This window comes from Podarcis tiliguerta, assembly GCF_965153285.1.
Source record: "Podarcis tiliguerta genome assembly, chromosome: 10".
NCBI lineage: Eukaryota > Metazoa > Chordata > Lepidosauria > Squamata > Lacertidae > Podarcis > Podarcis tiliguerta.
The window spans coordinates 52498155-52525911 of NC_139543.1; the positions used below are offsets into that span (position 1 = coordinate 52498155).

The window sequence follows — 27757 nt, forward strand, 5'->3', positions numbered from 1 at the left end:
AACCAAGCCCACCGCTCTGTGGGAGAAAAAAGCCACGAACCACGTACACACCCCTCCCCTAGCGAAAAGCTTTGGTACTTTCCAGGCTGGTCCATTCTACGGAAGGGGGGAAGCATCGCTTGGAAGGTGTAGGGCGCTCTGGAAGGACAACTCGCGCTTCTCTTCAGCTTTTCAAAATATATATCCACGGCAAAAGAAGCGGGAAATGTACGTTGACCTTCTCTAGCGGGAATATTTCAACGGTGATTCCTTTTGTTCCCCCCTCTCTCCGTGACTAGAATTGGAACGCGCCAAAGAGAGCCAGAGCTACGGCAGCCAATCAGAGCGCGGTTTATTGGGAGCCGAGGCCTACCCGGTAGCGGAGAGTGACATTGTGGCGGGTTGAAGGGCTCCGCCGGCGGCAGCCAGGATGGCGGGGTCTCTGTGGCGGATGGGCGGCGGGTTGCGCTTGGCCGCCCGGGTCCTACGTGCCCAAAGCGGTTCTGGCGTAACTACGGGAGTTCGGCGGTAAGCGGGGCGGGGGGGGGGGGGCGCACCGCGCGCGCCAGGGGGCGGGGCGAATTATGCAAAGCAGTGGAATGGAGGGATGGAATGTTTGGGGACTCTTCCTTCTGGAGCTGCATGACACAACAACCCCGCATGGTAGGCTCGTCGCAACATAGGGTCGCCCCAATAATACGTGCAGCTCGGTTCTAAACAAACATTACATGTTGTTGTTTAGTCGTGTCCGACTCTTCGTGACCCCATGGACCAGAGCACGCCAGGCACTCCTGTCTTCCACTGCCTCCCGCAGTTTGGTCAAACTCATGCTGGTAGCTTCGAGAACACTGTCCAACCATCTCGTCCTCTGCTGCCCCCTTCTTGTGCCCTCCATCTTTCCCAACATCAGGGTCTTTTCCAGGGAGTCTTCTCTTCTCATGAGGTGGCCAAAGTATTGGAGCCTCAGCTTCAGGATCTGTCCTTCCAGTGAGCACTCGGGGCTGATTTCCTTAAGAATGGAGAGGTTTGATCTTCTTGCAGTCCATGGGACTCTCAAGAGTCTCCTCCAGCACCATAATTCAAAAGCATCATTTCTTCAGCGATCAGCCTTCTTTATGGTCCAGCTCTCACTTCCAATACATCACTAAAACATTACATAGAGGTATTCCTGGGGGCCGCGTGCCAGAGGTGGTCTGGGCCCAATCTGTAGGTGCGATTCGCACAATAGGTTATGCTACCCTCGTGCAAAAGTCGGATTTAAAGCACAGAGAGGTGATATGATTTTTCCCATGAGTATTCTGCAGAGGCTCGCGAACCACCGCATCTCGCCATCCTCCTTCCAGGCAAGCAAGGGGCATTATGGCAGCTCAAGTGCTCATTCCAACCAGGAAAAAGCACACAAGGAGCTTATACCCTGGAGAGGGTTCTCGGGGACAAATAGAGTGGCTTGGAAGGCCATATTTGGCATCCCAATACCATACAGTGGTACTTTGGGTTACAGACGCTTCAGGTTACAGACTCCGCTAACCCAGAAATAGTACCTCGGGTTAAGAACTTTGCTTCAGGATGAGAACAGAAATTGTGCTCCAGCGCCGCCACGGCAGTGGGTGGCCCCATTAGCTAAAGCGGCGCCTCAGGTTAAGAACAGTTTCAGGTTAAGAACGGACCTGCAGAACAAATTAAGTTCTTAACCCGAGGTACCACTGTATTCTGCACAATTTCTGCTCTTCTGCGGCCCTGATTGTTCATGACACTTGCTTGCTTCTATGTACGTGTGTTTGTCCTGCAGCGCAAGTGGAGAGGCGCATGTCTTCAAGTACCGCCACTATGTAGAGCCTCCGCCGGCCCATCAGATAAAGGGGGAAGTGCTCAGTGCGCTCATGTGGTTCTGGATCCTGTGGAACTTCTGGCATGATCCTGATATTGTGCTGGTGAGACCTTGAATGGGCTGGGAAAGACTATAAAGCAGTAGCATCAGGGTTATCTTCTCTAGTGAGGTGAAGAAGTATTGAATGTGATTGAAAAATAATGTCCCGTTACCTAGCTGTGTGCACGAGAGAGATAGATTTGAGATTACTGTACAGAAAAAGCCTGCTGCTGAGAAGATCATAAAGAAGGTCCCAGTCAGGCCTCTCTGGGGAAGGTATTTCATAGATGGGGTGTCAGCTCCAAGAAGACTCATTTCCTAATAGCCACCCTCTTTGCTTCCCTTGGAGACACACAGAGCAGGGCCTCTGAAGAGCATCTTGGTATATATGGGAGGTGATATTTCAGGTGACCTGGCTTCAAACCATTACGGGCTCTAAAGGTTAAGACTGGCATTTTAAATTGGGTTTGGAAACTGACCGGAAGCCACTACATTTGACATAGCACAGGTGTAATAGGTAACAATATTGTGGCCCAATTTTGGAACATCTGGTTTCAGAACCATTTTTAAAGGCTGCTGCTGAAAAGAGGTTACATAAAAGTCTTTTAAGTATATCTAAAGTACTCCTGGCTTAAAGCTTTACTCATTAGCTGAGACTGTTGTAGTTATATCTGACTCTTTGCATAGAAGCCAGAGTGTTTGACATAAAAGGTAAAGGTAAAGGTACCCCTGCCCGTACGGGCCAGTCTTGACAGACTCTAGGGTTGTGCGCCCATCTCACTCAAAGAGGCCAAGGGCCAGCGCTGTCCGAAGACACTTCTGGGTCACGTGGCCAGCGTGACATCGCTGCTCTGGCAAGCCAGAGCCGCACACGGAAACACCGTTTACCTTCCCGCTAGTAAGCGGTCCCTATTTATCTACTTGCACCCAGGGGTGCTTTCGAACTGCTAGGTTGGCAGGCGCTGGGACCGAACAGCGGGAGCGCACCCCGCCGCGGGGATTCGAACCGCCGACCTTTCGATCGGCAAGCCCTAGGCACTTGAGGCTTTAACCCACAGCGCCACCCGCGTCCCTGTAGTGTTTGACATACTTTGTCCCAAAACACGTTTCTGTATCCTTGGTGGTGTAAAGTGTTCAATCTTTTCTCTTTTTCCCATCCGACACAGGGTCACTTTCCTTATCCAGATGCTTCTCAATGGACAGATGAAGAGCTGGGAATCCCTCCTGATGATGAAGAATAACTTGAATAGTTTGTTCTAAGCAAGTTTAGGTATGATGGCACTTCTATATGACGTTCTACATGACTATCACTTCCTAGGCTAAACTAATGGAGTGGCTCTGGAATACTGCCACTTATCCCCTTCATACCCATTCCCAGTTACAGTATAAACATGTTTGAGGTACATGTCATTGCACTTTCCGACTTTTATCTCCATTTTCCCCATTATCCATTTTAGGTTCCTGGCCCCCCAGGATCTCGCAAACGATTTGCTTTTATCCGGATCCAAGATGTTATGTAAACTGATGGTGCTGTCTTAAATTAACAAATTAGTTTTCACTTATGGTAGAAATTGACTGGCAATTAATGAAGCTATGTGAAGGTTGTAGAGCAGACATTGGGTCATGTCCAATACAGCTGTTCTGCTACTGCAGATGTGCATTTGCACAACAGTATTTCCCACTCATCTCTCCAGCCTCCTGCACACCCTCAAAGTCCATCTCAAGAGCAGATTTTGAGGTGTGCAGGGAAGTCCTACTGTGTGAACAGAACTCTGCATGTGCAGCACTGAATACCACTGCCCCCCCAACCATGCAGTTCGCCCATTTTCTATATTGAAAAATCAGCAAGAAACTTCAGTGTGGCAAGATGCGCTTGCCTTGTTCATGGCCTATTTTTCTTGTTTCTAGTTATTAAGATTTGTGCACTTTGAAGCAAATGAGCCCAACTAACCATCTGTCCTTACCGCTTGCAGGCTCCTGGGAGATCTACAAATGGCTTCATTTTACAGAGACTTCAGGTTGTAAATAAAATTCAGGTTGTAAATAAAATTAGCTAACCAGATCACAGCTGTTTGAGGAAGTGCTGATGTTTTCAAACCGGGGTGGGGTGTGTGTGTTTACAATATATTGTATCTTAAAACTCATGTGCATTTGGTACTAGAACTTCAATTGTGTGGAAGTCCTGACTTCCATATATACCTTCTAGCTAGTAAGTCAGAACTAAGGTCTGCTGCGGCTTAGTATGGGCTACATGTTCTCTTTCAGAAACACTTATTTCGGGGTTTGACTAGGAAAGGGATTGTACAGAGGAAGCAGCCTTATACCAAGTTGTACTACCAGCCCATCTTGTTCAGTATTGCTTACACTGCCTGGCAATGGCTCTCCAGGGTTTCAGGCAGGAGTCCCTTCCAACCCTACCTGGAGATGCCAGGGATTGGGCCTTTCTGCACGCAAAAAAATAGGTGTTCTACCCAGTGGCGTTGCGTGGGTTGTCAGCACCCGGGGCAAGGCAAGTAATTTGCGCCCCCCGCTGCACTGTCCCTCCCCCAGATAGTCCCTCGCTCTCTCTCCGCACCGCACCGCATGCCTGGGAACCCCCCCCCCCCCACAGTGGGCAGCGACCCGGCGGCTCGGATCGGATTTGCACAGCCAGCACTGCAGTGAGAGAGAGTGAGTGAGCCAGGTAGGGGCAGAGAGCTGCGAGTGCGAGCACGCCCCCCCAGATGTTGCGCCCGGCCCCCCCTGCACCCCCCACGCTACGCCACTGGTTCTACCACTGGGCCATGGTCCTTTCCATGTAGAGTGAAGCCATTTGGTTACACGTGAGGTGTTTGCATCTTGCTTCTCACCTGCACTCTTCAGCTGCAGCTGAGCTATATACAATTGAGAGCAGTACTGGGTCCAGCATGTTAAGGATATAGACAAGTTTGAACATGTTTAGAGCTGAGCAACAATATGAGGTATGGAAAACAATTCCTGTGAAGAAAGATGGAAGAAACTGGGTACAGGTAGCTTGGAGAAGAGATCCACTATGTTCCGGCACCTACTAAAAACTCCTTTGTGCTCAGCTTTTGCTGACCATTGCATACAGATTTGCTGTTAACAGCTATCCCAAATTAATTTTTGTCCTGATTTTATGAAACACTGCTGAATTTACTTGAATGTATTTTCAGTTACTTTTGTTGTAAGACAATATGCGATGGTTTTATGAAAGGTGCTATAGAATACTTAAAATAAGACAGGTAGGTAGAATATAATTGCCCTCTTCAGATTTCGGCTTTTAAAGAAGCACTGAGACATGTTCTCTGCTGCCACAAATGGCAGAACTAGATCCAATGGGTTGAAGTTACAGGAGGATAAATCTGTTGGACATCTGAATTATCCTCTTGATGGTAACAGCAATTTGATAATGGAAGTAGGGACCTAGAGGGGTGATGGACTCACCCTCAATTGAAGGTCTTCAAAGCAGAGGTTGGACAGCCATCTGTTGGAGATGCTCTAGCTCTGAGTTTCCTGGAGAGTAAAGCAAGTGAGGGGAACCTTTGGCTCTCCAGATGGTAGTCAAAACTACCATCATCCCTGGCCATTGGCCACACTTGATAGCACTGATGGAAGTTGTAGTTCACCAACACCTGGAAGGGCAAAGCTTCTCCACTCCTGGAGTAAGGGGTTGGACTAGGTGGCTTACAAGGACCCATCCAATTCTGATTTCAACTGTGAATTAACCCCCTTTATTAACACACTTACACTTACATCCATGCAGTCAATCTTTATTATAGCAGTATTCACATCAAATACATAGAACTTTTTAACTTTTTATATAATACAGAATTCTTTAAATAACTTTACACAAATAGTTCTTCAGTCTCTGTTTTCAGCTATCAAACTTTAGTTTATGTCTCCATGCTTTCTAAACCAAACTGGACAATATTTCCCACTGTACAAATTTACATGAGAGAAAAAAGCTCCAAAATACAAATGAAGGGAGTTTAGGCTAAGGGGTTAAACATGGGAGGAAAACAACCGAAATTAATCTGTGACAGCATTTACAGTGAATAACAGGGAAGGAGGAAAAAAAAATTGGAGGCAGGGAGGAAAAGCTGCAGTGATCCATGAGACAGAAAGCTGAAAATAAACATTTTCCTATGAGTTTAGAAATACAGGCCTTTAAACATTTAGTTACTCCATTGTCATTTTTAAAAAGTAAGCTATGGATATCAATTGTCTTCTGAAGAAAGAACAGACTTTAAAAATTGCAGACTTGTGGAGGCTCAAAACATCTTGTGGCAAATACAGCTTCAAGGAATGCTGGGTTGGGATATGAATTTCACTCCACTAATTAAAAACACTATACACATTTCTCCTTTCTAGAGTAACTGTTTAAACATTTTTCTTTTTTTGTCATCTGACTTGCGCAATCACTTCCATTGGGTCTAACTGTACAGTGCTTAGGGTTGGCAAGTTCTACTCGAAAGACTCTGCCCATCACTAGAAAGGTGGGGAGCACACAATGACAGCAAGTTTATACCGGTGGCAGCTCCCCCCGCCCCACAATGCTTCAACAGTCCCACCTGTCTTTACACCAAGTATGATTGCAGGGGATAACTAGAGTCCTGGTTGCTATAGTAGAGAAAGATGGGCATAGGGGCCATTAAAAGCAACAACCTTACGAACTGCCTATTCCCTTGCAACAGCCAAACCCTTGAAGTTGTTTGCGGGTAGGCACCTGTTAGTTCTTAGTGTTACAATGAAATAACAGATTGGAATGCTATTGTTGAAGGAATGGAGAGGATGATCAACTACAGTGCATTTTCCCAATCTCATTGGAAAGTAGTAGTGTGGTCTAGGAGAAAAAGGACAGCACATGTAACCAAATGTGGTTATAAAATCTCCTAAAGGAAATGGGAGCAATGAAAGAAAAAGCCCATGTGTATTTCAGAGAGAACAGAAAGCAAGGATGTTGACTACTGTTTTCAGCTGCTTAGAAACAACTGTTTTGCCCTTCACTGGTCCCTAGTAGCCAGGAGAGGTGCTGGTTACAGAAACTTCCGACTCAGGCTAGAAGGGCTATTGCAGTCCAGTGGATGGGCAAGCAATGCTCAGCTTTCAATTGGCACTCCATTCTTCGGTCACAATATACTCCCATGTGCTCCCTACTCAAAATGCAGGGTGCCGTGAGCTTGGAGCAAAATAAGCATTGGCCAACATCAGTCACATGGCAAGGGAATTATTCTGTGAGAATGAAACGGGTAAAATTGCTGCCGGGTCAATTATAACAGAATTCTAACAAACTGGAGGTCTACGTTATGAAAAAGAAAGCTGGGGCAAAGGTGAGCTTCTGCTTGGTCATTGTGTAAACTGAACATGGGAACCTGCCCAAGCTTTGGGGGTTGGGGCTAAATCTACGGGATACATGCAGGCTGGTCACTGCCCAATTTTAGTCACAGGAAGGAGTGAGGAAGGAGGAGAATCTGGAAGGAATGAGGTGTGTTTCTTTGAACCTTTCACAGCTTTGAATTTCAAAGTACATTTATTGCACTTAGGTTTTTTGTTTTTTATTTAATCATTTAAATCAAAAGTTATTCAGACTCGGCCCTATACTCTCAACCTAAACAACAATTCCCTCCCCTCCCTGCATTGGTCCATTTTATCCTCCTACTTCAATACATGCCTAAATGAATGCTTGCCCTTCCAACCTCCAACCCTCCCCTGCCCATAAGCCTGTAGGTCCTAACGCTCTTGTTGGAGTCCCCCAAACAGCATAAAACCAGTGGAAGGGTATTAACTAGGCAGAGCACAAATGAAGGACAATACCTTAGATGTCAAAAAGAAACAAACCCCCAGACAAATCCATAATCCGAAAAATGGCACAGTCTCCCGCTCTGCATTTCCCTAGCTCAGAAAGGGGGAGGTAGAGTAATTCTGTTTAATTACGGTTCCAAGGTAATTGCAGAAAGAGTACATATCAGAGGCTGAATGGAACAGATGGATATTGCTTTGGCAATTGCAAAATAAATGCCTAGAAAGTTTCAGAATGCTCTCAAACCCACCCCAGCTGCCAAAAAACGGGGTCTGAAATAGACAACTAAAGCTGCAACCCTGTACACGTCTAGCTGTGAGTAAACAGAGTGGGACTCGCTTCCGTGTAATTATGCATATGATTGTGTTGCATGAGACATATTTTTTTTGGAGGGGTGGAATGGGCCACAGCTCAGTGGTGCAGTATGTGCTAAGCAGGCAGGAAGCCCAAGGTTCAATTGCAGAATCCCTTGCTGCAAGTTTTGGAGAAATCTTGGACGGTTGGCTGACAGTCAGACTGGACTTTTCTTGCTAAGACAGAAAAAATGTTCTGACTCACTGTAAAGCAGCTTCGTGTGTTACCATTATTATCCATGTGCTCTTTTAAGAAAGGGACCTATCTCAGGGCTATCTGGGCTTTTGCATTTCTATCCTAATTCATCCACTTAATGCCAATTCTACATAAATCATAATAGCGGGCCAAGAACCTAAAGGCTAGGAAAGAAACTGGAAAAGCCAGTTCAAAATCCAACCCATACTTTTTTCCTAGGCAGGTGGATGGAAGACACAGCATCACTATGGAAGATGCAACTTCTGCACTTTAGTCCATTGACTGCTTCTCTGCTACTTATCCATAATCTTTCAACTTAAATGCCAGACAAAACTGGTTGGGGTTTATAGACAGGTTACCTGTAACAATAGGAAGCCTGAAGAAGATCGGACACCTCTTTCAATCAGAGAAAAGGGTCTTGGCAATCCTGGGTTGTAATCCTGTTTATGGTTACAAGCATAACCACCCCCTCCTTTTCCAGTAATATTAGCAATCAAACAGGTCCCGTCCCCCCCAGTTACAGTGAAGTCTCAAAAAGGTACTCTTCTTCACCTTCATGCTAAAATTCCTTTTTTAAAATGTTTGGCTCTCAGAAGAGGCAATGGTGTCTCCATTTTTTCCCTCCTTTACAAATGCCATCGGTTCTTCTTATATAATTAGTTTAACGTGTGTTTCTTCCAACTCAACAACATATGGGGGTGTTGGGGAGAGAACACTTCAACTTGGAAACACAAGATACGTGTTCTTCTTGCCAGAAAAAGCTCAACTAAGATAAAATGACATTTCTGCTGCAGGTCTACTAGCGCCATTTGTTTCAGTGGTCAGGAGATCCTGTTCCATGAATCGGTTCCACCCACATTTGAAAATGGAAGAAATGCAAAGCCACTGCTCTAGTTAGATAAAGCACCTACACAGGTATCTCTAGAATCTCTCTCAAAGTCACAAAAGGCACAGATCATTTGGCAAACTGCAATTTCTTATCTCAAAGCTAACCTAGCCGAAGTTGGTTCAGAGTGAATCCAGAACATAGTCCCGCAAGGCTCAATGGGGTCATTCCCTTCAGGCAAGAGTTTTCCTTTTCTTTTCCAATGGACGGCAAGTTACGTAGCTACTGTACTATGAACTGTCTGTGCTACACATGCTGCACTCGTGGTCCAAAAAGTAATTCAGTGTAACACACCTGCAAACACATACCCAATACCAGAACTCTTTCACTAAGCCTTCTGCTACAAAACCCCCCAAACCAAACCAGAAGCACCTGCTCCCTCACAGAAGATCAAAACGTAACGATGTTTCACAGTGGAAATTACAGTATAAGAATGCCCTTCACAAAGAGTAGCAGACACTTATAGCAGGTATGATCAGGGTGTAGGTTAAGGTGGATCTTAAACTAGGTTTTGGTCAACTGCTGCCCATACTGTCTCCCAGCATCGAAAAAATCCCCCAAACAAGCCTGGCTGCGAAGCAACTAACAGCACTGAAAACAACTTTTGCATAAATATTCCCAGTGCCAATGCAAGGATGGTGCTAATGCACAATGTGTCATGCCAGTACAAAGATGGCATCAAGTCTCATGTGTGCATTGTTGCCTTCTTTGTTGAGAAATTTAGCAGTTAGGCCATGGGGCAACAGTGTCTAAGAAAAAACAAACCCGCTGTTGGAGCCTCCCTACCTATCTTTTCAGGAGAGCTCAAGGCAGATTCTTCATTTTCAAATTTAAGGGCAATTTCAAGCAAGTGAGAGCACAGAATTAAAGTGACCTGCACTATGTTTTATCAGATTATGGTGACTCGGGGACGACAGCAGGAAGGAGAAAAAGGAAGCTTCAGCATAAATGTCCTACTGAAGCAGCAGCTAAATGACTTGCAGTATGTTCAGATGCAAGTGGAGAAAAGTCAAAGCGTATGTAGTTCATTCTAAAGTGCTTTGTGGGAACAAGACCCTTTTCCTACCGCTTTATATATTTTTATTATTAAAAAAAAAAAAAAAAAGCTAACTGCACATGAATGAAAAACAAAGTTGTAATACAATCAAGCCAGGATACACACACATTCGACATTCTATAAGCCCAAAGAGAATTGTGTCTTTTCAGCTAGTATTTCCAATGAGCTAAGCAGGTAAGGATCGAACTTAGAAGAATTTGGTCTCCCATAAATGGTTCTAAATTCGGCAGAGAAGCAGGGCTGGCCTTAGCACTAGCAGGCCTTAGAAGGGCAGCATATTTGGAGAGCAGCAAAGGGGCTGTTGCTTCCCCATGTTGCTTCAGGGCACTTCTTATTGCTGTTCAGGAACAATGAAAGATGGGATAAGCCTTGTTTGCACGTCACCTTAAAGCATAGTTTAAACAAAACAAAGATTTTAAGTTAAGGAGCAATATCCTGGAATACAGCAGCTCACAAGATCCCCACAGGCTCTTGCTGTTCCTTCCTTCAGTGCCCTGGGAAGGAAACAGAACAGACACTGGCTTGCCACTATGTGTGAACTGGAGCTTGTTGTTTATTTTACTCCTAACGAAGTATGATGGTAAGTCAAGAAGAAAACTTGGCTTACTATCATGGCCACAATGTCAAGGAGATAAAGATGTCAAGGAGATTAAAAAAACTGCACGACTTTTAGAAGACATCTGAAGGCAGCCCTCTAATGGGAGGTTTTTAATGTTTGACGTTTTATTGTATTTTTATAATTTGCTGGAATCCGCCCAGAGTGGCTGGGGAAACCCAGCTAGATGGGCAGGGTATGTTGTTGTGGGTATGTTGTTGTAGTTGTTGTTGTTTGGTATGTTTCTTCCCCAGTATGCTGAAAAAGGCAGGGGAGGAGAGAAGCATGGTCTTTTGAGCATAAGGGAAGGGCCATACCTCAGTGGCAGAGCACCTATTTAGCAGGCAAGTCTTGGTTAGGAACATCCTGCATCTGAAATCCCGGAGAGCCCTTGCCAGTCAGTGCATCAAAAATACTGAGCAGAGGGACCAACAGTCTGGCTCGGTTTGAGGCAGACTTGGCATACAAGTATGGTTTCATGTGATGCGCAAAACGGGCCAATGGCTGCAAACATCAGGAGGAAGAGGAAAGGGTGGGCCAGCTGTGAAGTGCAATGGATTGGCCAGCAGTCAACATTTGAGCTGTAATTTTTTTTGGGGGGGGGGGGAGCAAAGAGAAGAGGCACCAGAGTGACTGGTTGCTCTGAAAAAAATAGGGGCATGAAAGATGTCACATGCTCAACAAGTATCAGGCTAGGTAGAAGGGGCAACAGAACTACAAGACTGTGGAGAACAAGTGGAAATGCCAGAGGATTCTAAGGTTTCACCTAGGCTAGTGCTAGAATATCCCCACATCCTAAACAGCAGCAACAGACCTCTAAAAGCCCTAACAACCTGGATGTTTAGGCATTTTCTAAATCTGATCTTGGACGCTTGCACATCAGAAAGTTAAGCACTACAACCTGCATGTGGGAAACCCACATTCTCTTTCTTGCAACTACCAAACGTCTCTAAATGACCCGTTCTTCCATGGTGATGCTTGCCAGCACTCAAGTCCCAAGAAACAAAAATGAGGTTTACTAATGTAGGAAAATTCTACAGCCAAAAAGTATGGGAAGCAGATGGTGCCTTCACTCCCCACCAATTAGGAGGTGGGTGGACTAAATGTTCCCTGGCAGAAATTTGCACTGATTTGTGTTGGATTTATGGGTGTGCTTGCATATTCACTGCCCCATTACCCCATTGTGATTTGGAATGTACAGGTCTCAAAGAGCTACTGCTTGGTTTTTATTTGTCTTGCATGGTTTTAAGATGATGATAGGAGACGTCTTGCTATTTTCCTCTTTTAATGCCAGTAGTAGCATACTCCAAGTGTCTCTGTGCATTGTAGTGCGCGCACACATGAGCAATTGCAAGGATCTCCTATGTTCATCTCTGTAACAGACCTCTCGCCGCTCCAGGTTCAGCGGTTGGGTGGTGGCAGGAGTGATAAGAAGAGGCAAGGTAAGTCTGGAAGAATGGTCCATATTCAGAAAGTTTGAGAAACACTGCTCTCAAACCAAATCTGCACACCAACACACACAAAAAACAGCTGAGAAAAGCACAGCAAAGCAAAATTGTGCTTTTCTGGTTTAGTTATCGTAGGTCTGGCACACTCTTTGTACACCCACACAAGCTGCTTTATTTTCATTACACTGCCCACATCCACTGGAATTCTCTCTAGCACAACCAGCCGCAGAAGTGAAAAGGAACTGCCCAAGAACTTCTATAGCTTCAGTAGCACTTGTGCAGAGAAGGCATGAAATGTGACTCAGTGACTTCTAACCACTTGCTATTGCTACCTGGATTATACCCCATATTTCAGTTGTTTCTTGGTCTAATTTCTGTTAAGCACCCTGGTGCTCAACAAGATTTAACAATCCAATGAAATGAAGAACAAGGACCACAACAGGGTATGCTTGCTTTCCATGAACATACCTTCTTTCCGAGAAAGACAGTTCCCTTTCTCTTAGCTTTCCTAAAAACAGAGCTGAGGTATTTATCAATCACTGCTTAACCTCTCTCATCGGACGACCAACTTCCACTAGAAATGTTTAGTGAAGGAGAGGTTGTCTCCAGCCTCCTATCTTCTGGAACTGGGCAAAAATGCACTAAATGTCAAGGCTTTGGTGGACGGTGAGCTTCTTTCTAGTGGCATCTAAGTTGCCTCTTTAACAAAAAGAAATAAAATAAAATAAAAACAAATCTATGTTATATTAATCAACACAGCAAAGAATTCTGCTAACTGACAGCATTCTGATTCCAACTAGAGGTAACTTTGACCCCCCCCCCTTTTCTGGATAAAAATAAGAATTAGGACCCATTTTGCAAATGAGAATTAAGAGCAAGACAAAAAGAGAAAGCAAAATGCAATCGCCACCATTTTTAAGCCACAAGACATAGGACAAGAAAAGGAGTAACATAGAAAAAGTTGGGGATAGGCAAGCAGTGAGCGAAGATGTCAATGTTGATCCAGCAAGTACCATTTCTTAACAAGACCTTCCTAGCAGACTGCCATTTAAGACAACTTACTGCATATTAAAACATACACACACTTGCTGAGTTTGCAGATTTAACATGTTTTAAAGTTCTTTTTCAAAAAGTACCAAAGCACAATTTTTGGAATGTGTAATTCTTTCAGAGAGGGGCTGCGGATGGGTTTTCCTTTTTAAAACATATTCAGTTCAACCTGAGAACTCCCGTTTATGAAACATTAGGTACCTGACATTATCTTGCACCTTTTAAAATAGGTACATTTGTTTTTCATAGTCTACATTAGACTTTTTGGACACCCCCCCCCCCCAAAAAAAGGGCAACACACAAACATACAGAGTGAAATGATATCAGCAAAAAATGAAAAGAAGCTACGTGTTTTAACACTTTGATGTAATTTTGTAAAAACGTTTGTTGCTGGACTGACGAGAGGGGGGGGGAAGCCTCCCAACCCTTTCTGAAAGTGTACAAAAAGGAAAGACAGGGGAAAGGGCGGCTCTGAACAAGAGATAAAAGCAATTCTGGAAAGAGAAGGTGCAGCATCCCCTTTTCCTTCAAATTAATCCTTTCTCAGACTCCCCCTTCCACGTATCTGCCAATTTGGCCATGTTCCTGTTGTCGCGTTTTTTACCCGAAAGAGCAGGTGCTCCTTCAGCTGAAAAGGATATACTGCATTTATCCCGTTGATTGGTAAGCACACCAGGAAAAAAAAAAGACCACACATAACCCTAGGAAAAAAATAAATCAGACCCGAGGATGATTGTTTGGATTAGCTCTGTCTCGTCAGATGTTCAGCCTTTGATAACTCGTTGTTAGAGGGAGAAAGCCGACCAGCAGACCATCCCAAGCCAATGATGCAGTAGGAGTTCCAATCTCATCATGCCAGAGCACCAGAAAGTCAAAGCACGAGCCCTCCTCTCTCCTGGGAATGATGCCAATGGAACAGGCAGCCACAGGGTGGGGGGAGGGGGTCTCCAAATGCACATGGCGTTTAGACTGGAGGTGAACATACAGGCAGCATCGATTCTGGTTCCTAACAAGGGATTTTCCCCTTCCCACCCAAAGTTGGATTGGTAATTCCATTCTGCTCTCCTCTAAGCGTACAGATCTCTTTCCTCTAAATTTGCTTTTCCTTTCCTTTTTTTTTTTTTTTTTTTGGAGGGGCAGAAGAGAGTCTGGATGTTATAAAAAGAAACCGTAGGAACACAAGACTTTTTTTAAAAAAAAAATGATAGAGTGGATTTGCTGCCAATGTTGCCGTGGCTACTTGAACGCTGCAAATTCGCCTGTAGAGGGAGGACAAGAGCTGAGTTTAAAAAGTTGGGTTTCATTTATCAGCAAGACAGAAATGTTATCCAGCATAAATTTGACACTATATACCGGGTGCAGCAGGTGTTAGGAGAAATGCAATTGTTAATAATTAAATGTACAGAAGGATATCATTGGCAGAGACAGAAGACAAAGTTACTTTCCCCAAATCTCTTTAACTATGGGTTTCCAAAAAAGCAAACTTGGACCATATGGCAGGGTATTAAGAGCCCGCATACTCTCATGAAGAATGTGCAAATGTAAAGTTTTATCATCGTTCACATTTCTAAGATTATTCTCAACATGTTTTACACAATGGCAGCTGCTCTCTTGGGGTCAAAAAAGCAAGGATTTATTGGCATGGCTCTCTGCTCTCCAAACCTCCATAGTAAATTAGGAATATCTAGGAAAATAAAAAAAAGTCCAGTAGCACCTTAGAGACCAACTGAGTTTGTTCTTGGTATAAGCTTTCGTGTACATGCACATGAAAGCTTATACCAAGAACAAACTTAGTTGGTCCCTAAGGTGCTACTGGACAATTTTTATAATATATTTCGACTGCGTCAGACCAACACGGCTACCTAACTGATTTAGGAGACAGGGAATGGATGGAGCTTCCATTTCCTGTCGCATGGTGGAGTTAAAAGAGTTTATCTGAAGAAGCTACACTCTGGAAAACTTTAAAAGGTAGACTTTCTAGTAGCTCTACTCCAGAGCAGCAGGCTAAATAAATACCATACTATTAGCATATATGTACCCTATTAAACCTACCCAAATGAGAAATTTTGTGCTCTGATGTCAAAAGCAGGTACGGCTGGGTTCTACTTTCTCCAGCTTATTACATAGGTCTCTGGTCTCTTATCTTAGCAAGGCCTTGGCCGAACTAACAGCTTCACCATTTGTTGCAGCAGAAAAAGCAAAACCTTGTGCTTTGGGGCTAGTTTTAAGAGCATTCATGCTCTTTCACCCATTCCAAACTACAGGCTTTGGTTACCACCTTCAGTCCATTTAACACTGATTGCTGGCTAGTCTGTAAATAAGAAATTACATCACCACCGATCCTCTGGTCTTCCTGATTCAGCTTATCATTTGGAGTGTTAATTGGTGCCACAGGATTGTGTAGATAAAAATGTGTTAATCTGGAAAGGCAGGGCTCCGCTAGACATTCCATCTAGCCATAGACTAAGAGCATTCGCTCAGAGTCTTCCTCACCCCCAAGCTATGCAAAACATAAGACTTGTTAGAATTCACAGTCATCAGTATCAGGTTCAAAACATCTGAAAGTTTAAATTTAAGGCGGTGGTGGTGATAAATAATCAGGACAGTAGTATCCTGAAATTCTGTGAGCTAGCAGAAAAACAAATGCTTAGAATTATTTCGTTCACGGATTCTCTCAACGGAGAACCTCCATGGAACCACTATGCAGAAGCAACAACCTAGTAAGGTGCCCATCAAAACTTTCTGCCCTGTCCTGGATGCAAAACCTGCAACTGCTCACAAGGCAGCTTTCTGGAGGTATAAAGGCAGCCACTGCTGGGCAATGATCAAGGGCAAGGGACACCAGAAAAAGTCACAAGGAGGAGACAGGCAAGCTGATGCCTTCACGTCGTGCAGGCGTGTGACCGATGATGGACTAGCAGGCACAAGCCTTGGCTTCATCAGTTCACACTGGACACTGCAAGTTGCTTCAGATAAGCCATGGGCAATCATAGTGCTGAGGCAGCAGCCCCGGCACTTCTGCTACCTACGGGCATTTCAGGAAATTTAAATGGCGACCACTCAACTCAATCAGCTGCATACTGGCTTGTAGGGGAATTTCCCTACTTCCATATGTCTGACAATGAAGAATAGCAAGAACATTCCTTGTCTGAGACATGAACCATGCTGAGCAGTTTACAATTGATCAGGAATAACAAAGCAAGCAAGATCATTGTCACCTAGACAAAAAAGCTTGACACATACATACGGATGAAGGTTATTATTTAAATACTTGTCACCAGAGGTGAATGTAGCACGAAGCAATGAAGAGCAGGTTTACCTGCTCAAGGAAGATACTCCCAATGTGGAAAAAAGGGTTCTTGACTTCAGGGTCCTTGACTTCCACATTACTTTAGGTAAAGGGACCCCTGACCATTAGGTCCAGTCGCGGATGACTTTGGGGTTGCAGCACTCATCTCTTTATTGGCCGAGGGAGCCGGTGTACAGCTTCCGGGTCACGTGGCCAGCATGACTTAGCTGCTTCTGGCGAACCAGAGCAGCGCACGGAAACGCCATTTACCTTCCCGCCGGAGCGGTACCTATTTATCTACTTGCACTTTGAGGTGCTTTCGAACTGCTAGGTTGGCATCCACATTACCTTACTGGAGATCTAATCAGACAAATTCTATACACAAGCATAAAACGTTTTCTCCACATAAAGGAGAACTGAGTAGAAATATCGACTCATATAAAGCTGAGCATTAGCAGCAAGCCATTGACTTTGTAAGAGAGCCGGTGGCAAAATTTTCTTTTCCCACCTTTAAACAACTTTTAAAGTTTACTACTCTTGCTTTTACAAGGCCATTTCCTCCTATTATAAGCATCACTGCTTTCAAGCATGGCCACACAGACAAAAAGCAATATTCATTTTTTAAAAAATGTCCCTTCTAACCTGTTAAAAGTCGAGCAATGCTTATTAACATGCCTGAAGCAGACCGGCGCAAAGGCATGGGTCCAGCAATGATTTTAAACAGTCAAAAAAGGGTGTTACGCAAGAGCAGTGCCAGAACAGAGGCAGTAAGAAAGGACAAAAACAAACCAACCCAAGAATAAAATGAAACAAAAACACAAAGAGACTTCCAATTCCAAGTAAGCAACAATTTTCAGCGAACAGGAAGCTCAGAAAAAAGCCACTCCCTGCCAAAGTCTTTTATGTTCTGTTCACCTTTGCTCACTGAAACGAGGGTGGGTGCAGCTGGCCTTTTAAATCCAAGATCATCTTGCCTTACTTTTGAGCACTGTCAGCAACAGTGCAGACTTGAGAAGCTAATATGATTGCTACCACATGACACTGACTGAAGGGACAAAACAGGCAGCTTAAAACGCAAAAATAAAACTCTACCAGCTACCTGTGCAGCAGAGATGACAAAAGAAGAGAAGGAAATTTGACCTACAATCCAAACATAAATGGAGATGCATTTGTGTGTGTGTGTGTGTGAGTGTGTGTGTGTGTGTGTGTGTGTGTGAGAGAGAGAGAGAGAGAGAGAGAGAGAGAGAGAGAGAGCTAGCTACTTTCAACGACCTTTTCCCTTTTCTACTGAGCAGCTTTTCATGGTTGGCAATTGCCAGGCCATCCATCGCCAGCAACAGATGCCATGCTGGGAATATATACAAGACGGAGTTTAAAAGGTAAGTTCTTTTTCAGTCAGTACACCTTCCCCAAAAACAAAGCGAACCAGCTCATTGGAATGTGAAACATATGCACACATGAAGGGAGGCAGGGGGAGCACACTAAACACACAGGCACATGCTTTCAGCTTTTCAGATTACAGAAAACCCACCGTATCCCCCTGCCTGGATGGGTGTTTTTGGAGAAGCGCAAGCATACAGACTAAAATCCTCTGTCTGGAAACCAGCTCGGTTCAAGGAGGGCTCAGATGCACTGCGGTGAATTTTTGGCAACGACCGGGCCAGGAGCTCAATAGAGGCAAGGATCTGAAAACAAAGAGAGAAAAGAGAGAGTGGGTGTTGCGGAGCGAAGACAACAGAGCAGTTCCAAACTGGAACAAATTAATTCTCGACGAATTATAATTCTGTCAATTCTGAGAAGGGCTGTCGCTGTGTAGTAGAACGCCTGTTTTGCATGCAGGTTCCATCCCTTGTGTCTCCAGGTGGTGCTGAGAAAGAATTCTGTCTGGAACCACCGAGAGCTGCTGCCAGGGTTGGCGATATTGGGTTGGATGAAACAATGGTCTGACTTAGTAGAGATTGCGTCCCATGTACCTATGCAATGTTCACTTGGAAACCTAGTAAAAGAGAGAAGAAACTGGCCTTCGGGACTTAAAGCTGCCCCTCCTACAAAGATGGCACTGCAGCTGCTTGATTTGGCACTCTCTGTTTAAGAGGCAGTGCTGGAATTAAAGGTTTTAGAAATGTCTTGCTGCTTTAAGCACTACTAGAAAGCAAAACAGGAACACTGCCATTAAGCACTGAAATGATGGAGCTGAAGTAAATTCTTAAGAGCACTGATGCTGCAACTGCTCATCATGTTTTGTACCAGCCCCTGTCCAATCTTCTCAGAAAGGTTGACAGCATGGTAGATGGGCCGTGCTCTCTATTGGGATTGTACAATCTCCCTGTTTACTAGTCTTCGGCCAGCAGGTTGTGATCCACCTGACTCATGTCTAGATTTCATGCGAGTTGTACCAGTAACACCATTAGCCCCACCGTTTTGTTTTCCTTTGGAAAGGGATTGGGGAGAGGAGAGGGGGGGAAAAGTGCAGACACAATAGGCTAAAAAAGGTAGAAGTTGGTCCCACAATGCAGATTAGGCTTAACAGCGAATCCCAGATTGAAAAAGGGCTTTAGACTCTCATCTTAGCTAACTGCTGGACTAAACGGACCCAGTGGGCCTTTATGCTGAAGCTCTACTGATTTCTTGTCACTGGAAAGAGTTGGGCATCATTCAGTATTGATGATATGCACAATAGGGACGTCCCCTAACTGTTGTTGTGTATTGATAAAATCATCTGAAGCTGCCCTGTGGAATGAAAAACCAAAACCAACAAAGGAGGTGATGGTGAAGTGTTTTGCAGCAGGAAAACAGAACTTGCAGCTATTTCACAGACTATGTTTAAAAGACCCATGGTGCTAATACTTCCATGGAGACAGTCACGTAGACAAAGAGAGACAGAAACCAGTGCGTCTCTAGCAACAATTCTATTATTCCACATGCAGAGCAGGCTATTATTGCCATTATGCGATTCCCAAGGCAGGTACATGCCAAAGGGCAAGCCATTCATTTTCTGCTCTAAAAGAAGATGCATTTCTGATAAGAAACTCATTTAGACTCCCTTAGAGCCAGTCTAAATGAAATATGAATTCTCTCCTCCCCATTTTATTGGAAAGGTAAAGCTACCACGGTGAGGGCTGAGCACGATTTGAGGGTGGATGAAGAAGGACCTTTAATAAAGCAATGTAGTGCTGCCTTTTAAAAATTACTTTTTGCAGCAGGAAAACATGCCACTTGCTGCAGCAGTACCAGTGGGTTTTCCATTTCTTTTGGCAGCCGGAGCTCTCTGCTTCGGCTGCCACTTCACTTCCCCGAACAATGACCCTGAACGATGCTTGCAACCTTAGCATCACCCAGTGCCATTGCACTGCTAACATCTTCCAAGCTGTTCAGGACAGAGATGGGACGACCAGAGCAGAGAAGGCCTCCTTCCACTGTCACCCCTAAGAATGTTTGGAAGCAATTACCCTGTGAGGAAGAACGACAGGATCGTCTGCTATGGGGTTTTTGGCACTGTGACCCATAACTGCTGCAGAAGGAATGACAAGAAGCCAGCAGACTCCAGTTATGCCTACAAGGCCTCACACTGTGAGGTCAACAACTTCTGGCTGCATTGCAGACACTTCTGGGAAGGCTAGGTCACCAGGCCTCAGGGCCCCACCAAGGCCTGTCTTTGAATGGCGAACAACCCACTTCCATGCAGCTGGTTATTATAGCTACTTGTAACACTAAGTTTGCTTGTTTTCCTCTTTCCTTCCCATCCCTTTTTTCCTTTTGTGTCGTGCCTTGTAAGCCCAAGGGCAGGGACTTTGCTGTCTTTACTGATGTGAAAGCTGGTCCCAGAGTGAGGAATACATATTTTAAATAAATAAGGCTTCTGTTAGAACAGCCAGCTCTTCTTTCTTTACAGTGAGAAGAGAAAAGCAACAGCACTGTAGCCACAGGAAGCATCCCATCCTGGGCCATGAAACTACCCAAACAATTTCATCCTCCACCCTCTGAAAGCCTAAGAATTGGCCTTGTGCCCTTGGATGCCATGAATTGCACTGGGGAGGTCATTTCGGCATAGTCCTTTCAGCTGGTGCTTGCTGACCCTAGCAAGGCAATTTGTCCAATTTGAATGTAGTCAAATATTAGGAATATTTCTTACCTGTGGGAAGAGGGGTCGTTCATCCCTTTTCTTTTTCAAGCATTCTGCCATTAGCCTCTTCATTGCTTTGGGACAGTTACTTCGCACTTTGCTGAGATCTGGAGAGAGGTATCCTCGCCCCACCATAAAAATGATCTTTGTTTGCAGCAGGGAGGAAAAGAAGAGTGGGAATGAGGAGGTTCCAGCAAACATCTACTTTCTACATTAAACTGGGCAAGGGGGAAGTGTTAATGTAAAATAATAATAATAATAACCCTGAACTCCAGGCTTGCACAGAGCTTGTGATCTTTCAGTCCATCCTATATTTCAAAGATTTTCTAAACCCAAATTTAAAATTCTTTTCACACTGGAGGGTAACAGTAATTTCACAATAAGGTGTGCAACATACTCATCAGTGGTAGCTTGGTACCCAGATATATTCTGATTGGAATGAATTAATATGAATACATACACTCAGATATACATACATATCTGCAATGTGGCATCAGTATTGAATAAATTATGCTGCCTGCTAGACAACTCAAAGGTAGACACTAAATTAACCTATGTGCAACTCAATTTTAATATTCATTCTGTACAAGCTGTCTGCCAGCCCACTAAAGGTAAAGGTACACCTGCCCGTACGGGCCAGTCTTGACAGACTCTAGGGTTGTGCGCCCATCTCACTCAAGAGGCCGGGGGCCAGCGCTGTCCGAAGACACTTCCGGGTCACGTGGCCAGCGTGACATCGCTGCTCTGGCGAGCCAGAGCTGCACACGGAAACGCTGTTTACCTTCCCGCTAGTAAGCGGTCCCTATTTATCTACTTGCACCCAGGGGTGCTTTCGAACTGCTAGGTTGGCAGGCGCTGGGACCGAACAGCGGGAGTGCACCCCGCCGCGGGGATTCGAACCGCCGACCTTTCGATCGGCAAGCCCTAGGCACTGAGGCTTTAACCCACAGCACCACCCACGTCCCTGCCAGCCCACTGGATATTGTCAAAACTCAAGAAATAGCCAGTCACCCTGTTCTGCAGGGATAGCCAGGATCCAAAGATCTACTTTAGGTATGTCCATGAGGTTGAGCACACCCAGTGGGATTTCTTAATCTCACTTAAAGAGAAGACCATGTGCCACAACACAAGCTGAGTCTGAAAGCCCTCTCAAGTTTCAAAAACCATGGAGGTTGTTAGTTGGGGGGAAAAAACCAAGCCCAAAGACCCTCAGCCCTAAATTATTTGTGTTATTCTTTGAATCTTGACCATAATGTTGCTCACTTGCCAGTTGTTCAGTGCAATGCGATACCCAGTTGTGCAGAACCAGATCTCATCAAAAAGGGCAAAAATACCCCAAATATTGAAGTACTCAAGGATGTGGTATGGATCAAAGAAAAACAAATTAGGGACTTGGCATTTCATCCTCTGGGTTTCTTACTAGAGCACTTCACTCATTTTACCTGATGCCAAAGTTTATTTTTTCTTGCAGTCATCTCCCACCTTAACTCTGAGGAATTCAGTCAATGTACATGGGTGTGTGTGATCCCGTTGTATCCCCAAAAACTTGGGAGGCTGGCTAGGTTGACAATGCATGACTTGGCCCATGCCTCTCTGGTCCAAGCCCAATACTATCAAATGCAAAACACTGGCTCTTAAGTGAGGGCCTAGTGGAAGACACCACAAGTCTATGTCCTTAAAACTTCCTGTATTTTTCTACTTCCTGATATATGACCTTTAAAAATCAGGGTCTACTTGAAGCAGGAAAAAAGGCACTTATGCCAAAAGCCATTTTAAAAATTTAAACCACTCATTAATTATTTCAGACAATGACAAATGACGAGAATGTGAAAGCACCAACAAAATTCAAGCCTCCCCGAAAGCCATGAATGCCTTACCTGGTCCCTGTTGTTGATGTTAGAATATGGTAACTGCCCAGTCATCAGCTCATAAAGAACAATCCCAAATGCATACACATCTGACTGAAAGCTATATGGGTTTTTATCTTGCATCCTAATTACCTCTGGAGCCTGTGATGTAGAAGAGAAGAAAACTGCTTTATTCTGTTGCATTGAAAAGCTATTTTCTTATGTCTTACGTCACCAACCCCGGAGACTCCATTTCTTGAAAGGGAGACATAAAAGCCTTTAATGGATGTAAGATGTCTATAATAGCCACATATTTAGCCTACTCATTTGGCACTCATTAATACAAATTAATCCATCATTTCCCCAGGTATGCAGGTAATAAACTGCTTTAAGGAGAGCTATTATCACTTTTCAGTGATTATAACAGGGAAATCTACCGGGCTAACATTTTGTATGAACACAGAGTTGACTGCAAAATAGAGCCTCCTATTGGATAAAATACGGCAAGGGATCTGTGCACTGGGATTTCACCTCCAGAAAGAGGAGAAAGGACAACTCCCTTGCAATACCATACAAAAAGCAGAAGGTTCCATGTGCAGTGGAGTGCAGTCCTCTATTACGATGCCTTATAAATGTTGCTATCCCTATCCTAGAGGCACAATGAATATACATCTGCACAGGAGATGGTGTCAACTATCGGGTGGATCAAAAAATAGTTCAGAGAATACCCCCTTTATTTACCATCCATAGAATTGATCCAGACAACTGTTCAAACTGATGGGACCCGCTCCATCGTGATTTCACTGTTGCTAGACCAAAGTCACCTATTTTTACTGTGAGGTCTTCATGAAGAAATATATCTGAACAGAGGATGTAAAGAAAAAAAGGGGGGAAAGAGGCAATCCTAATTTCCCATCAGAGTACATATTGTGCCCATTCAACTACTACAAAAGCCCAGATCATCATCCTGCATTATGATCTAGTCGCTACTTATAGATTCTAAGCTGAAATTTGAAAAGTGCTCCTATTATCTAATAGTAAGCACAATAAACAAACTAAGGAAGAGTCTCTATAACTGGGTTGACTGTATGGGGTCTTCAAAATCTGAAAAGGCTAGTGGGAGTTTCCGGCATGTCAAATGTTGGTTTGAGAGGAAGCCAGCACAGTGCTTCCATGGTGTCACATAATAATATACATCACTTGTGTGCATGATACTTCTTCAATCCACACTTGATTTGTTTTTGGCTTGATGTCATCATGCAACAAAGAACAAATCACCCTGATTTAGCAAAGGAGAACCATGTGCATATTGCCTGCTGGACTAGTAATTACAAGGATAAACTAAAATATGAATCAGAATGCAGATACGGATTTATTCACACTTCACATTTTCAGTAAGATACAAATCTGGATGTACATCCTCACTTCTGCTCCACTGCTGCTAGTTAGGCATAAACCCTTCAAAAAGTGGGACAACTACCTTGCCCACAGATCATCAGCTGATTTCACCTAACCATACTTTTTCCTCTCATTTTTCAGAACAGATACTCACTTTAGGGATGTGGGATGGGGAGGAAGAACAATAAAGGTCAGGTCTCTTAGAAAAAGGATACTATTACTCTTGAGGTCTCTGTGGATGATTGACTTGGCATGCAAGTAACTGGAAAGCAAGAAAATATTAGATAGAAAGTTGACTATATTATTTCTGCTTCTCAAGAGCCTGCGTGAAGCTGAATGATCTCAAAGATGACACAAACATATGGCAAAAGGTAGTCTCTAAGTTGTACAGTGTCTAAGCCATTTGTTTATTTACTGCATCTGTCTCTCATTCTTCCTTCAAGGAGTCAGCTTGCTATGTCAGCTTGCACCTATCATTGGCTCCCAGTACGTTTCTGAGCACAATTCAAAGTGCTGGTGTTGACCTTTAAAGCCCTAAACGGCCTCGGCCCAGTATACCTGAAGGAGTGTCTCCACCCCCATCGTTCTGCCCGGACACTGAGGTCCAGCGCCGAGGGCCTTCTGGCGGTTCCCTCATTGCGAGAAGCAAAGCTACGGGGAACCAGGCAGAAGGCCTTCTCAGTAGTGGCGCCCGCCCTGTGGAACGCCCTCCCATCAGATGTCAAAGCGATAAACAACTACCTGACATTCAGAAGACATCTTAAGGCAGCCGTGTTCAGGGAAGTTTTTAATGTGTGATATTTTAGTGTATTTTTGGTTTCTATGGAAGCCGCCCAGAGTGGCTGGAGAAACCCAGCCAGATGGGCGGGGTACAAATAATAAATTATTATTATTATTATTATTATTATTATTATTATTATTATTACTATTATCAGCACTTGCAACACCCCAGCTTTTTAAGACAACTGAATTGCAAACCTACACACCATGCACAAATCTGCAGCTCTTTCTGCCCACTCCCCTTTGGGAGGAACAGCCTGGAGCTTAGACTTTGCCAGGGCCCAAACATCTCCTAATCTCTCTAATACACTGGTTGCCAATCAAGGGTTTGGGGACTGCTGGGGGTCCACGGAACACACCCAGGGGGTCCGTGGCCCCATCCCTTGCGTCCCCCCCCAACTAAATATTTGTCATTTTTGCATGATAATAATCTGTTTTCAGTAGACCTAAAATCCTTTGTTCAAAAAATTGCTTTGCTGAGGTAACTATCGTAGAGTTATCAAAATTTTCAGAAGTAGGGGGTCTGTGGCTTGGCTTTTGAAAAACACGGGGTCCTCAGTAGTTAGCTAATTGGGAACCACTGCTCTAATATATTGTAAATTTCATTTTAATAGTGGGTTTTCAGTGCAATCTGTTTTTGGGTGCCAATCCAGGCTGAAAAGCAGGTAAAAATACAAAAACGAATTACTTGGCAGTAAGTTGCCTGGAAATTAATGCAATTCAAACCAAGTAGACAAGCTTAGGATTGGGCAGCCGGAAGATATCAGCTATAAGACAGCTTCATATTTATTAGCCTAAGTGACATTTATGGTTCCATCATATTCCACCCCTCTAGTATCATGAGGCACTGCTGCCAATTTCTTCACACCCACTTGAAATGTTTTAGGAGAAAAGGGAAGATGAGAAATCATTCTCCTTTATATCAGAACACTGTAGAGCAACACAAATCACACACTCATTGTTCCTGTTACTGGGAAGACTCTTAAAACATGCTGGTATTACATGAATGCCAATCTGCAGCAAGGCTTGACTTGGGGAAGAGGGCATATCACAGCAGGCCATACGCATGCTGGAGGAAGCAATGCAGCTCAGTTGCTTGTTTCTATGCAGATATGCCAGGAAGCAGCACTAGAAAAAAATGTGAGCTTCCATTCTAAGCCCTTCCAGCTTAGCCCTTCTGTGTTATCAGGAATGGGAATTAAAATGCTAAACCTATTCATTCCCCCCCCCCCCGCGAAAAAACAGTGCTTTGGGTATAAACTCCTTTAGCACCATACGTTAAAAACCAATACAGTTATATTTAAAATGTCTTGGTAAGAGCTTCTCTCCTGTGATAGTCACCCAAATACAGCTACTGATCAGTCTTTACAGCTGTTAGTGTTTTATGACAAGACACCGGATGGCTTGGTGTCAGCCCTTGTAAAACATCATGCTCTGATGTTAGCTGGAGGAAAAATGTAAGAGATTTTATTCTAGCTGTCTTCAGTAAAAATGATGAAAATCTTTAAACAATGTGCTAAGTTTGAACAAAAGACTAGTAAGGAAAAAACTGCTTGCCATAGGGGGGAAAAATGCCCACTTAGAAATAGTATTGGAGTTGTATAAAACACTTCAAAGTGAGACCTCAATTTTAAGCAAACACTCGACATAATATTGGAGAGCTTTTAAACACTACCAAACAATAATCACTGTCAAGTCATATTAAAAAGAAGAGACTTCATGTCAATTTCCAAGTGTCTATGCCACCAGACAAAGTATCTGGAAGAATTTACGAGAATGCATCCCCACTGATTCTATGACGCTGCCAAATTAACCTCATGTCTTAGGGATGTGGAAACTGCGACTCTCCAGATGCTGATAGTTACAACTCCCATCATCACTGACCATTCTGGCTGAGGCTGATGGGAGCTGTAGTCCAACAACGTCTGGAGGGCCACAGGTTGTCTATCCCTGCCGCATGCACTGGAAAGATCAGTGTGTGGAGAACTCTCTTTTCCCTCCTTCTCTCCTAATGAGTATATGATACTATACTTACTCCATTCCTTGTGCTGTCTGCCGTGCAATATCTATCAGCTTGATCATCTCAAATTTGGTCTCAATGATGTGTAGATGGTGGTAAAGACTGGAGCCTTCACACCACTGCGTAACTATAGCCAACTGCGGCTTTGTTGAATAACCCATGAAAAGCAATATATTCACGTGTCTTGTTTTCCTGTGGAAAGAAAGGAGTGCTTAAAATCACTGAAAACACTTTTGATGGATTGAAGGGCTCGAACAATGAATGCCCTGATATATGATGAATCTTGTTGGCTCGACCAAAGTCCATCTAGTGCAGATTCCATATGGACATCATGGCTGAAATTGTCAAATCCCGTTTAAAGCCATCTAAAGCTAGTGACCACTGCCACATCCTGTAGCAGCTATTTCATTAAATGTATTATATATTCTGCACGCCACCCAGAGTGGCTGGAGAAACCCAGCCAGATGGGCAGGGTATAAATAATAAAATTGTTGTTGTTGCTGTTTTGCATCATGGGTTGCATTCAACAGTGGTTAAGCCTTAGTGCCCTGCAGATGTTGTTACACTCCAACTCCCATCTGCCCTCAGCTGTACAGCTAAATGACCAAGGATGATGGCCATCCTCTTTAGAGGACCTCAGCTTACCTATCCCTGCCACTACGTACTCAGGTTGGGGTACACAACTGTTACCTACCCACCTACCGAAGCCCTATGCCCAATATCCTGTTCTGATATGAAAGGTCTTCTAAACCTTGAGAACAGGTTTTCAGGGAGCAAGGGAGATGCTCCACCCCGACTTGGGCAAGCAGAAGTGCTTTCCACAAAGGCAAAGGCAAAACTGGATACAACCCCATATGAAATAATTGCTGTCTGTACAGATTCTCCTGCCAATCAATTTAATTGAATGGCCTGAAGTCTGAAAGATGGAGTAAAACTTCTATCTACTGTGACAGACACTTTGAAGAATTAGCACAGACTGTGCCTAGAAGGCTCACAGTTGGCATTTGACAAGACACTGGGAACCTGCAATGTTACAGGGGATTCTTGCCTCACAACAGGAATGCTTCGG

General features: G+C 44.1%; 2 protein-coding genes across 5 annotated transcripts in view; one reads left to right on the top strand and one right to left on the bottom strand.

Moving 5' to 3' along the window:
- The first annotated feature begins 302 nt into the window (after nt 1–302).
- On the top strand, nt 303–3913 carry NDUFB2 (NADH:ubiquinone oxidoreductase subunit B2). 2 transcript variants are annotated; one of them, XM_083401590.1, is made up of 4 exons: nt 303–507; nt 1769–1910; nt 3013–3116; nt 3820–3913. In XM_083401590.1, exons 1-3 carry the CDS (start codon nt 410–412, stop codon nt 3085–3087), a joined length of 315 nt encoding a protein of 104 aa, XP_083257716.1. In that variant the 5' UTR covers nt 303–409; the 3' UTR covers nt 3088–3116; nt 3820–3913. The 2 variants fall into 2 exon arrangements, with proteins under 2 accessions (XP_083257716.1, XP_083257717.1); XM_083401591.1 differs by having other exon boundaries at nt 329–507; nt 3013–3106.
- Nucleotides 3914–5600: 1687 nt separating this feature from the next.
- BRAF (B-Raf proto-oncogene, serine/threonine kinase) overlaps nt 5601–27757 on the bottom strand; it is a 60991-nt gene continuing 38834 nt past the window's right edge. For all 3 annotated transcript variants that reach the window (XM_083401466.1, XM_083401467.1, XM_083401468.1), the window contains 7 exons: nt 26704–26880; nt 24104–24150; nt 23232–23350; nt 22521–22652; nt 20653–20787; nt 18052–18205; nt 5601–14490 (listed from right to left, as the gene is read on the bottom strand). In XM_083401466.1, coding sequence (XP_083257592.1) covers nt 14468–14490; nt 18052–18205; nt 20653–20787; nt 22521–22652; nt 23232–23350; nt 24104–24150; nt 26704–26880 — 787 coding nt within the window. In that variant the 3' untranslated portion in view covers nt 5601–14467. The remainder of the gene's footprint in view (nt 14491–18051; nt 18206–20652; nt 20788–22520; nt 22653–23231; nt 23351–24103; nt 24151–26703; nt 26881–27757) is intronic.